The 13,174-nt window shown below is 39.1% G+C and overlaps 1 protein-coding gene and 1 long non-coding RNA gene across 9 annotated transcripts in view; one reads left to right on the top strand and one right to left on the bottom strand.

Moving 5' to 3' along the window:
• Positions 1-13,174, top strand: part of MYBPC1 (myosin binding protein C1) — a 179,129-nt gene that overhangs the window by 119,154 nt on the left and 46,801 nt on the right. For all 8 annotated transcript variants that reach the window (XM_069095234.1, XM_069095233.1, XM_069095240.1 and 5 more), the window contains 4 exons: positions 496-644; positions 1,534-1,651; positions 5,144-5,195; positions 9,170-9,226. In XM_069095234.1, coding sequence (XP_068951335.1) covers positions 496-644; positions 1,534-1,651; positions 5,144-5,195; positions 9,170-9,226 — 376 coding nt within the window. The remainder of the gene's footprint in view (positions 1-495; positions 645-1,533; positions 1,652-5,143; positions 5,196-9,169; positions 9,227-13,174) is intronic.
• The window catches only part of LOC138166739 (uncharacterized), a 60,118-nt gene continuing 53,340 nt past the window's right edge, over positions 6,397-13,174 (bottom strand). The window contains exon 3 of the long non-coding RNA XR_011169709.1: positions 6,397-8,455. This is a non-coding gene — a long non-coding RNA (uncharacterized lncRNA). The remainder of the gene's footprint in view (positions 8,456-13,174) is intronic.

Genomic DNA, 13,174 nt, shown 5'->3' on the forward strand with positions numbered 1-13,174 from the left:
TGATGATAATAGCAGCACCTACCTCATAAGGATTTTGTAAAGACAAAATTATATAATATCTGTAAAGCACTTTGCAAATCTTAAAGCACTCTATAAATGCTAATTATCATTATTAGTAGTATTAGTATTCTTCTCTCTCTCTTTTTTTTTTTTTTTGCTTTTTGGAGGGGGAAGGCAGGGCAATTAGGGTTGTGACTTGCCCAAGGTCACATGGCTAGTAAGTGTTAAGTGTCTGAGGTGGAATTTGAACTCAGGTCCTCCTGACTCCAGGGCCAGTGCTCTGTTCACTGAGCCACTTAGCTGCCCCTGAGTATTAGTATTATTCTAAAACATCTGTAGGGAATAAAGCATTTTCAGTAAATTTTCAATTTTGGTCAAATGGTTTGGGTCATTCTTTGTATCTGGTAATCAAATAATTGTTTCTAGCTGATAATGAAACAAAAAATATATACTTTTTTTTTAACGAAAGTTGGAATTGGGTGTGTTTTTTTTTAGGTGAAAATATTACCTTTATAGCCAAAGTTGAAGCCAAAGATCTTCTTAGAAAACCCACTGTCAAATGGTTCAAAGGAAAATGGATGGACTTGGCCAGCAAAGCTGGGAAACATCTTCAGCTGAAGGAAACCTTTGAAAGGCAAACTAGGGTATGGTCATGGCCTCCAAGTGTATTTGCTCATTGCCTTTGCCTGCTGAGATGACTGTCCTGAGAGTTGTAAGTAGCTCAGGTGATAGGGCCTTTGCCCAGGATGCAACATGGTGGGGAAGGGTCATGCCCAGTATCAGCACCAGAACTGACAGTGAGGGCAGCCCGTCAGTCTCCCCAGCAGTCGCCTATGGATTTCCCTCTTTTTCAACTGAATCTAATCTTGATACTGGATTTCTCGGTTATTGTTCTTTATGTCTTCTAAAAGAGATAGAAAACTCAATACTTGTCCTGGGCATCTTCCCCCTGCTGACATCAAAACTAGGACTGTTGCACTTAATGAAGGATTTGACTCCATTGCTGTCCCATATGATATTCTTCATTTTTGTAGGTCCCCTTGTCCTTCTGACAACCTAGACGTCTTCTAAGAATTATATCATAGATGGAAGGGAAGAGGCCCTCTAGTCCAACACCCTTATTTTACCCCTCTCATAAGCTTATAGATAGGGAAACTGAGACTCAGGAGCTTAAATCATCTCCTTAAGATGAGACAGGTAGGGAGTGAAAGGATCATAGATCTCTACCTGGAAGGAGCCTCAGAAGCAATTGAGTTCAAGTCTATAATTCTACAGGTGAGGAAACTGATCTCCAGGGAAGTTATTCGATTTGCCAGTGTCATACAGGGAGCCTGCATTAGATGGAGGATTTGAACTCTCTTCCTCTGGCTTCAGAGCCAGGTGCTCTTTCTACTACACCAATGACTAACCATGAGGATGACCATTCACTTGTATTTAGTAGTCAAATCGTCAGCTTCCAATACATGACCATTTTGATTTTTAACTTTGTATTCCTAAGACAGGTGTGAATTATGCCAACCCATCTCATTTCAGATGTATACATTTGAGATGCAGATCATCAAAGCCAAGGAAAACTATGCTGGAAACTACAGGTGTGAAGTATCCTACAAGGACAAGTTTGACAGCTGTTCCTTTGACCTGGAAGTACATGGTAAGTTCCCGCTGCTCTCGGATCTTCCTGGTTCTTTGCAAGTGATATCAAACATTAACTAGCTACTCCTTTATAAAATATCAATTTGTGCCTCTGACTGCAATGGATTTAGTAAGGCCTCTGAATATTATGAGCTAATCTGAAAATGAATTGATGACCATCAATTCTTGTGGCTTAAAGATAGGATTGTAACTAGGGTGGTGCTACTGGGACATTTCTGCTAGGTGCTGAAATTCAGAGGAAGCTGGCAGCTGGCACAAAAGAAACTGAGCTGAGCACCTAGCTAGCTAAAGTAATTAGTTAAAATAGGAAGCTAACCAATAGCTTCTTCCTCCTAGCTGCTATACCTTAAATGAATCCTTCCTAACCTCCCTTTGCCCTTTGTTTCCTGGAATCTTTGCCCATGGGCATCCTTGTTTCAAGGTCTCTATCTTAACACTGACAACTGAATTTGTCTTTAAAGGTTGACTTTGAGGACCATTTTTTGTTACTTGCCCAAGATATAAAAACGCTAGTTCTAACTTTTCTTTGAGAAATTACTCATCTCATTCCTCTAAGGAGCTAGCCAGACGGCATCAAATTTAGTAATACTATGGTTGCTATTGCCAAAAAGATTGATTACACTGGGTCTGATTCCTCTTCTTCAATAATTTTTTTTGGTTGGGATATTGCTCAAGACTGGAATGAAATCCAGGGTATCCTTCATACCACTGGGAAAGGAGACTTACTTGCCTCAGGCTAGGATTGATCACAGGTTTTGTTTAGATTTTGAAGTGATATTAGTTGGGGGAAGATATACTTGAATACTACACAGATGCATGATCTTATTAGTGGGAAGACTTTTCCACTAAAGCAGATTGCAGCCTAACTGTGCCTTTGGAGATGGTATTCATAAGATACTATAGCTTTTTTAAAAAAAATCATCCTCTGGTGTCTAGCCTTCTGGTGATGACCTTTGACAAAGTTTACTGGTCTAGTCCTTGGATGACAGACCACACCAGGGTCCATAACAGAAGGCTTCCAGCTTATTAGGAACTCTCTGGGCTTTCTAATCATGTGTATTAACCTCTGAAAACCCAGATTTACCTCCACTGCCATGATGAGGCTCTGGAGTAGGCGTTTAGTAGAAGAAATAAGACAGGGCTTAAGAAAATAAAGGTTTTTTTTTTAATTGTACAGATAGGAAAGAACATGTGAAACCTCACCTAGCAGCAATTTGTGTGAAAAAGTACTCATTAACTACAAAACTTCATTATCAAGCAATAACATGATGTGTAATAGATCTTTCCCATCTCACCAAAAGAACTATGGCAAAGCTTGAGCCATACTAGTAGGAGGTTAAAGTCCAGAACATGGGAGATAATAATCCTACGGCACCCTCAACTTGGCAGAACATAGCAGAAGGACCACCCACAGCTCAAGGCCAATCTTGACAAATCATTGCACGTCTAGAAGAGCATGACCAGAATAGTCAAGGTTCTGGACTCTATATTGCATGAGAAATTCAGACATTGTGGGATAGTGGGAAGAATTCTGAAGTTACAATCCAGAGATCTGGGTTCAAATTCTAAGATCACTTTACCTTCTAGAGCCTTGGTTTCCCAGTCTACAAGATGGGAAGTCAAGTCAAGAAGCAAGTGTGTATTAAGCACTTCCTATGTGCTAGGTGCTGTGCTAAGGACTAGAGATACAAAGAAAGACAAAGACATTGTCCTTCCCATAAGAGGCTCACGTTGCTATGGGAGTGGGAGACAGCTGAAAACAAGCAGGCACTCACTTCCAAGAGTAGAGGAAAGGAAGTCGGAAATGGGGGTGGGGAAAGGCCTCTTGGAGTAGGTGAGAATCCCAATAATACTTGTAGTGCCCACTCATGAGGCTGTTGGGGAAAGTGCTTTGTAAACCTTAACGAAAGTGAACTATAATTTTAAGAGGGATATTTAAAGAAACTGGTTGGATCTCAACTGAGAAAAGATAAGCCACCCCATAGAATTTTCGAGCTGGCAGGCTTCAGGTCTTTAAAGATCTTCTAGTCCAGACCTTTCCACTTTGCTGCCCAGAGAGACTTGTCTATTGTCCTGCATCTCCTAAGTGAAGAGACCAGGGCTGGGATTTATGTCTTCTGACCCCAAGCCCAGTGACCATCCCCCGTACCATCCTGCCTGGAAGCCCAAAGGGTAGCACAGTCTTCCATACACTAAGCTGCTTTTCATTTTGTAACCCAAGGACCATACTAAGACCAAGGGGTGAAAGCTTAGATAATCACTTACCTTGAGACATACCTTAGGATTCAAACTATCTTCCTGTACTTTCTCATACAGTCCTTCAAATGACTCTGTCCAGATAGTATAAGCTCATTCATTTTATAGAGAAGGAAAGGGAGACCCAGAGAGATGAATTGGTTTTTCCTGGCTGAGGTCACATTGCTAGTCAGTGATAGAGGCAGGAGTAAGCTCATTTCATTCCCACATTCAAGGGAGAAGTTGTAGGTTCATCATTAGAAAGACCTTCTGTAGCAGCAAGCACCCCAAGCGTCCTCAGGGTTTGCAGCTACCACAGGTTCTTGGATCTGCTTTGTTAAAGGAAAGCAACTCAAAATGGGTTAACAAGCTTACTTTAATCAGTCAGACATATATCGTTTACCTTGTTCAGGAGAAAAGGTCAGCACCCTGAACCTCAAAGTATACAGGCATAATTATCAAGACAGAAACATCAAGTAGACAGATTTCCAAACTGTCCAACCATTACATCCATACCCAGTCAACATCTGGGTTTCCACATTCTGGGTTTTTCAAAGCCAGGGGACTCTCAACAACAGCTTCCCAGAATTCAGATCAAATCACAGAACACTTCTCAAAGTGAGTCCCAAAACAAAGCTACACATCAGGGCTTATATAGCCTTCTCCTGGCTCAGAGAATGTAACAACCTTATTGACCCACTGGCCAATCAAAAAGTATCTACTGAAAAACAAGGCTCCCTCCCCAGGCTTCTGGTGCACTTTAGCCTAGGGGCAGGGAAGATCTTTAAAATTTACATTCGCATTACACCTTCTCATCCATCAAATCTCCCCAACAATGCCAAAGGCTGCCTTACCAGAGACTGAGCTCCTCGTCACTGGAATTTCCTAGAAGAAGCTTGACTTCTCTGTCAGGGATGACAAAGAATAGATTTTCACACTGTTCGGGAGGTTGAACTAGGCCATCTCCAAGATCATCTAAGAGACAACAGAACCACAGGATCATAGTTTCAGAACAAGAAAAAACCACAGCTAGGTGAGGAAACTGAGAGCCAGAGATATTCAGTGATGTCCATGGGCTTGCACAGGTCATAGGTGGCAGAGGCAGAATTTGAATGAGAGTTCTCTGACTCCACTGCACCAAACTGCATCACCTATTGTCTAGCTCCACTCCCCTTCACTTCAGTTGGAGCATTCATCTTGCCCAAGGCCCTTCTCTTCATGGCCATTAACTTTGTTGTTTTCTTTTCTTTTCAAGAATCTACTGGAACCACTCCAAACATTGATATCAGATCTGCTTTCAAAAGAAGGTAACTTCAAATGGGCATCTTGGGAATGTATAGGATTCATGTAATAACATTGGATGTTGTATCAGCAAGCACCCCAAGCATCCCCAGGGTGGCTGCCAACACAGGTTCTTAGATCTGCTTTGTTAAAGGAAAGCAACTCAAAATGGGTTAACAAGCTTACTTTAATCAGTCAAATATGTATCGTTTACCTAGTTCAGGGGAAAAAGGTCAGCACCCCGAACTTCAGAATATACAGACAGAATTATCAAGACAGGTTTCCAAACTATCCAACCATTACATCCATACCAAATTAACATCTGGGTTTTTCAAAGCCGGGGGACTCTCGACAATGGCTTCCCAGAGTCTCATCTGATCAAATCACAGAACACTTCTCAAAGTGGCCCCAAAACAAAGCCTCACATCAGGGATTATATAGCCTTCTCCTGGCTCAGAGAATGTAACAACCTTCTGGACCCATTGGCCAATCAGCCTCCCATCCCAGGCTCCAGGTGCACTTTAGCCTAGGGGCAGGGAAGATCTTTAAATTTGCATTTCCATTACAGATATTATTAAACAAGGGCCCATATTTCCCTCTTCTCCTCACTCTGCATCCCATTAATAGGACTCCAGTCACTGGTGGTCAACATACCAGGCTAGATTAACTAGAGGGCGAGTGATGGAATGGGCCTTGGGGTGGACTGGAGGGCCATGTCAAATTTAATGTATGATCAGTCTTAGCTCTTAGTGACTTGCTCCAATCAAACCCACATTTTCCCAAGGGTCACATTGGTCTTCAAAAGACTCAGACGTTTTCTACCTGAAACAGATTTATTTCTCAGGTTATGTTATACAATGAGCGCACACACACACACACACACACACACACATGAATGTCTAAAAATTTTAACCGCTGAAAGGGTGCCCCCCTCCATAGTGCCTCTGGCCATCATGTAGAGAATGAAAACATCTTTATTTCTTTTTTTAATTTTTTCAGCTTAGTGACAGGGTAGAGACTCAGTTTGCCCAAGAGCTGCTTAAGCACTATAAACAGAGCTAGCGTTTACACAACTCTTTAAGGTTTGCAAAATGCTTTACCTATATATTGTCCCATGTGACCCTCACAACAACCCCCGCCCCTAATGAAGCAGGTGTTATTATGCCCATTTTTCAGTTGAGTACAGAGAGGTTAAGTGACTTGTCCAGGGTCATACAGCTTGTGGGTATCTGAGGTAGGATTTAAATCCAGTGTCTCCTGACTCCAAGGTGAGCTCTCTTTCTACTACCTTACTATTGTCCAGTAACTGGGATATCCCTAGACCGAAGGACTTTAAGAAATTTTCTTTTTCTATATTTTTTCTATCTCCCTAAGCTCAGGAGCTATTAGATTGAATTGTAGATGAAACTGCCTTTAATACCCCCTCAACATCCCTCAATATGATGTGCACTGTTTGTAGAACATTGTTGAAGTACATTGTTTAGAGTTAGAGTACCTTCAAGCTCCTCTGGGACATCTTTGGGACAAATTTACTCCCGGTTCAATATTAATGAAGATCCTTATTATTTAAGTCGAAATGTCCCCTACTAGTCACATTGAATTAATCACATAGACAAGCAGCTTCTGAGAGACAGAGTGGGTCAGAGGACAGTTGGGTGCCTACCTACTGGGCTGTCAGCTAAGTGACCGTTTTTTGTACTTTTCTAGGGAGCAGTGATACGAGTGTTAGTGACCTGCTGTATTCCTAAGAGACTCTGTCTAGTCTTGTCTAGTTAGTTGACATCATGGGAATTTCCCCAGGCTGTTTTGGGAAGGTTAAAACCCTGCCAAGTTGGGCTCAAATAATCCTGTGCCAGTTGGAAAATGATTGTCTTTTAGACATGCCTTCTTGTCTTCAAGGACTTTCTTTCAAAAATAACCTAGTTACATAACCAAATCTAAGAAGCCAGTATATAAAAAAAATTTATTGGAGTCATGCATAAAGTATGGGCCAGGTTTTGACTCATAAGGTTTAGAAATGTGTTTCTTTATTCCTTTTTAAGTCCATATATTATTTCCTTTACATGGCATAAAATAGGTAGTACCAAAGACTTACCATCTATGTTGCTTTTCATCTAAAGACCACAGAGCCTTCAATGCATTTAACAAACTCTTAACTTATATATCAAAAATCCCCCTGCCCCAACATGTGTCCTGCCATGGAAACTGGCATCATTTAGATATTGCATCACCCAAATTAGAGTACTGAATAGCAGAATGAAAAAAAAAACAACAGAATCTGACAAAACATAGAGACCTAATATGATTTTGACAAATGTAGAAGGGATGAATAATAATCTGGTCAGAATAGATGGATTAGAAAGGAGCTTAAGTAGTTTTCAGAAGAAATTCACACCACAAATAGCCCTGCTCCTTATTCCTTGACTGATAGAAGTTAATTTGATATGGTACTAACTCTTTAATCAGGTTAAATGTTTTGCCCAATGTAGCATCTGTATTTTATCCATTAAACCTTAAAAAAAGTTATCTTAAATTAGAATCTTTGTTTCAAAGCAATGAAAAAACTGTGATCAGATTTTTTAATTTATTTTTTTGTTTTAAGCATACTCGTCTTTCTACTACCTTAGTCAATGAAAATATAAATGTTTGTTTAAGTAATGAACCAACAAATGAAATAATATTTACTATTTCCTAATAATCCCATAAACAATTTTCTTTTTCCCTTTTGGAAAAAATGACATTGGAACACTTCAAGTCCTCGTATCCTTTAAGCAGGGCATTGCAAATGTTTGCCTCAAAAAGTAGCTTGTATTCTGAACAGGTTTATTCCATAAGGAAGAAAAAAAAACCCCAATATACAAATTTATGTTCTTGGAAATATAGAAATGTGCATACCTCAGAAGGGCTTCTCCTTGCTCCAAATGTTTGCTGTTAATTTAAAATAATTTTTTTTGGAAACGTATTTTTTCCTTGAACTCTTATAACTTGTGTATTGTATGCACACTGTTTTTTTTAACCCCACAGACGCTTTCTTAGAAAACTATAAATAACATTTGTAAACAGCAGGAAACAAAACCTCCATTTTAAATTTTAAACATGTAAGTAAATGGTACCATTTTGATGTCAGTTCTTTAGCTTCTGCTCAGTCTCAGTTCAATCTCTAGCCAAAAAGGTGACTGCATGCCAAATCCAAGATGCATTCTTCTATAGGAGATAATTTACCAAGTAAATAGTGGAAGCTTCATTGCCAATTCAGTGAAGCCCAAAGAAACTGCTTCTTTACAGGCTTAAAAAAAAGAAAGAAAAAAGCTTGAGTAAATATTACTGCTGTAACCAAAAAATGAATTAATTCCCCTATAAAACCAAAAGGAATGCATCTTTAAATAAGCTACCCTCTCTCTCCACCTTGGAAGCATACAAAATGTCAGATTTTTTTTCTTTTGAACATGTCATCCGAGTCATCTACTCATTGACACCACCAGGGTAACTTGGGCTATGAGGCTTTCTTCTATGTATTTGACATTGGTATTCTTTGGAACAAAGTCAATCTCTGTCCCCCTGCATGACAGAGATCACTAAAGTCCTTTGTCTAGATCCCAAAGTTGCAAAAACAAAGTACTTGGCTTGAATGCATTTGTGTTACTCAATTATAACACAAATCTACGCAACTTGATATATATGCAATCTCCAGAATACGGGTACTTTGCTGGGTCTGTGATCTCATCTATGTGAACCCTCCTTCCCATGATGCAAATCACAGAAACTCTTCTGAAACTGGAGCATAACACAAGTCCTTGTGTTGACTTTTCCACAAGTGTATCTGCTAGACATGGAAACTGTCCCTTGTGTGAAAAAGAATACAAGTTTGTGTTGGTTTTAGTCCTGTTACTGGTGTGCCAAAAAAAAATTGCATATACGTTCTCTCTCGAGTGTTTGCGATGGACATTGGTCCTTGTCTCAGTGAGTAAACACCGGTTTGCTTTTCTTTTATTAACAACAGCGGTGAAGGACAAGAGGATGCAGGAGAACTTGACTTTAGTGGTCTCCTGAAACGTAGGTGAGCACCAATGGCGAAGAGAGGAGCTGTGTGCTGGAAACCGTTGGCTTCATGCACAGAAAAGTCAAGTTTAAAATGAATGGTTTTCCCCCCTAACACATTTTGCTTGGAGAGTATAACAGCATCAACTAAGAAAATAAAGAAAGGAAAGAATTGTCTATTCATTTGAAAGATTTTAGTAACTGTTTTAAATGTTCAAAAATCTTTTGAAAATTTCATCTGTTAAATCTCATATTTTTACTGTCTGGGGATGGGAAGATATGAAAATTGAGACTGATGTAGACTGATCTCTGTTGTATATCACACAGACCTTATGATGAGACACATCATTAGATGAGTCACTAGCCTAGAAATCCAGCTGTAGAAAATCTATCACCTCTGGGTAATCATCAAAACATAGGGCGTTAACTCAGTACCTTGCATTTGATAAAAAAAAAAAAAGCTTAATTCACTTGGATTTTTAAGATTTTACTAGCATCTCTTGTTTCCCTTGCATTTAATCATTTTCAAGATGCTCTACAGAGGCAGTCTTCTTTGATCTTCACCTCAGCCCTAGGAAGTTGGAAGGTCAGATGGACCAGATGGACCAATTCATGCACAACTGAGACAGCCAAGGCTCAAAGAGGGACACAGCTAGATAGGGAAGAATCCTAGATCTCCAGACTCCTAATCTGGTGCTCTTTTTAGGACCCTGCCTTTGTCACAAGATCATATCTTTTTGGTCATGGTAATATGTTTTGATCATGGTCTGACCTTTTGGTCAGATTTGACAGAAGGTATAGCTCCTAAAATACCAACATTGGACACGAAAGGTTCTGGCAGACTTTCACGCATTTCTTTGGATCATGTCAAGTGGAAAAGAAAGAGTTAGCATATTTCTTATCTACCTGTACAAAACCTTGCCAGTTTCAGCATGGACACAAGTAGGATCATAGATATAAGACTGGCAGGGACCTCAGAGGTCATGTAGTCCAACGCCTTCATTTTACAGAGGAGGAAACTGAGGCTCAGGGAAGAGAAGTAGCAAGCAGCCAATCTGGGATGCAAATCCGGGCCTGAGACAACTATTTTTTGTTATATTTATACTTTACAAAACACATTTGTAAAGTGTAGAGAGAAAAGACCTCCCCAATGAGGGCTAGGTTGATCATTCTAAATTAACAATTCGAAAGGTTGACTGTGACTTTCTTTTTGCCTTAAGGTCAAACCTTGTGCTTTTTCTTCTATTAAAAAAAAAATACTAGAATTATCCAATGCAATTTTACTTGAAATGAACTAAGCTTGTGTTTTCTCTCCTGACTCTTGCTCAGATGCTACTCTGAACCTGCCCCCTAAAGGTTTTTGGACAGGGATTTCACAAAATCTTTTTCAATAAGCAACCAATTGGTATAATATTGACCACTTATACACTTGGGACCATAACTAGACCTGAACCATCAGGAATTTGTCCCAGGGTGACAAAATTTAGATAACACACTAGTTGACCTAGTTACTAAACCTTCCTTTCTACTCAATTGAATTTATCCTAATTGTTTCCATTGTTTTCACATTCTGAATTACAAAGTTGATTTGAGGACACTTTGTGGTGCTTGTCCCAGATGTGCTGCTGTTCCAACACCAAGATTGCTAATTTCAGTTTCTCCATTTATTTAATATTTGTAGAATACTATGCTAGGTAATATAAGGAATACTAAGAAACTTAAGATATGGTCTCTGCCCTTAGGAAATGTATGATTTCATCCAAGATGTCAAGACAAAAACACGTGAAAAAACTAAATAACAATACAAGATAGCATATGACAAAGTTCTAAATAAAGAACATCATTTGATTTATGAACAATAAAAAAATGTTTAAAAAGCAAACCTGGCCACACCAAGTATTTGTAAGGGCAAAAGAAAGTATTATCAAACTACATAAGCATAAAAGATAAGTGAAAAAGAAAAATGCTAGATAAGGTGGATAGTCTGTGTCTCCTTTTTTCATTCTCTTCACATCCCTAACTGATTTTTTTACTTCATCAATTAGACTGATATTGTCATTTAAGACTATATTCTTTTAACATGCTTTACTAATATAATAACATATTTCAGTTGCTATTGACTGTAAGTTTTTCTATGGCTTTGTGAATTGCGTGCATTTTCATCATAAGATATGGTTGCCATCTCTACTTCTCTATTAATGTATAAAGTAAAATATCATTAGCATCAATTTCATTACAACCAAAATTTCTTTAAAACCAAAAGATCCCTACACTTTGGGCTCTTCCAATAATATTTAATGAGACCAATTTTTAGTGTAATTAGATCATGTGGGTCCTCCATTAGAGTCTGCTCTAAAGAGATAGGGCCTATTATAGGTACTTTAGTACTTTATGCAAAAAAAAAATAGTTAATGGAACAGCCAAGTTATTTCCATTTTATGAAGGTGGGATTGTTTACATAAGTCCAACCTAAAAGATGAAATTTAAGGAATGTAGATAAGAAATATTATTATTTTTTTCTCTACTCTTGCTCGAAACAACAGAGTAGAGTTAAACAAATGGGTAGAAATTTCAAAGGGGCAGATGTAAAGTTGATGTAAAGAAAACCTTGCTAACAGTTAGTAGGATCCCAAAGTGGAATGTGCTGCCTTGGTGAGTAGTGCATTCCCCCTCACTGGAGGTCTTAAGCAAACGTGACTGAGGACCAGATGACTTTTGAGGTCCTCTCTGGTCTGACATTCTGTGACTCTGGTAAGTAGGCGAGCTGAGAAAATGTAGTTAGAGTAGTTGTAAGTACTGCAGCTATAAGTGGAAGTGATCTGGACTTTGTCCCAGGGTCCCAAAATGTAGAAGGAGCTAATAGTGATTGTAGCCCTTTGGCAGATAACAAATTACTAAGTATAATCCCTAGTTAGCAAGAAAAAAATCATTTCAAATAAGAAGCTAGCATAAGGCTGCTTCCTTCCTTTCCTGGGGTCATAGTCCAGTTGAGCAGCCCCCCAACTGACCCTCTGACCCTTCCTCCTCCACCCATTTTGTGCAGCTTACCCTAGAGTTCTAAGTACGATAGTTGGGAGACCTTGCTACTATACTCATGTTTGGTTCAACAGCAGCTTAGTGGTGGCTCCTGTTCCTGGCCCCTTGGGATCCTTCAGCAGAATGTTAGCAGAAGAAAGGAAGAAGAAATCGGTTCTTGATATTTACAGCATTTACCAGCAGGTCTTAAGAGTCTGGGATTGAGTGGAAAACTGGTAAAGTTGGCTATGAGAAACCACACCACGGATGCCAGTCCTTTCTTCATCAGCTTGTTAAAGACACAATCAGGAAAATCAAAGAATCACAGAATATAAAAACTGGAAGGGCCCTCAGAGATCATCTAATCCAAGGATTCTTAACCTTTTTTTTTTTGTGCCATGGACCCATTGGGCAGCCTGTGGATCCCTTCTCAGAATAATATTTTTAAAAGCACAAAACTAATTATTTTGAAATAGTTGTCAAAATTTTTTTTTAATTCATGGACCCCAGCATGGGAACTTCTGATCTAGACCAAACTCCCTACTTTATAGATAAGAAAACTGAGGTCCCCAAAGGGCAGGCTATCTCCCTAGAGCTCCCCATTGAGTTCAGCATTATTGAATTTGACATTGATGCCCTAGATTCTTTTCACATGCAACAGAATGGCTGCTTAAATGTATGCATATAGATGTATATATTTTAAAAAACAAGTCCAAATATAAACACAGGCTTCACTGTGACACTGATGGCATGATGATTTTATGGCAGGCCATTACCTATGTGTGGGCCTTTAGCATGACTTAGCAGGAGGCAATTCTCAAAGTGAAGTAATATTTTAGTGGCACCAATTACTACAGTTTCCAAAGGCCTGTGACATTTTGACTTGGTGCAGGGGAAAAAATAACATAGATAGATAGATAGATAGATAGATAGATAGATAGATAGATAGATA

Source organism: Petaurus breviceps, unplaced genomic scaffold (genome assembly GCF_028583685.1).
Source record: "Petaurus breviceps papuanus isolate PSGF00001 unplaced genomic scaffold, PetGlider_PUasm1.0 225, whole genome shotgun sequence".
NCBI classification, from domain to species: Eukaryota; Metazoa; Chordata; class Mammalia; order Diprotodontia; family Petauridae; genus Petaurus; species Petaurus breviceps.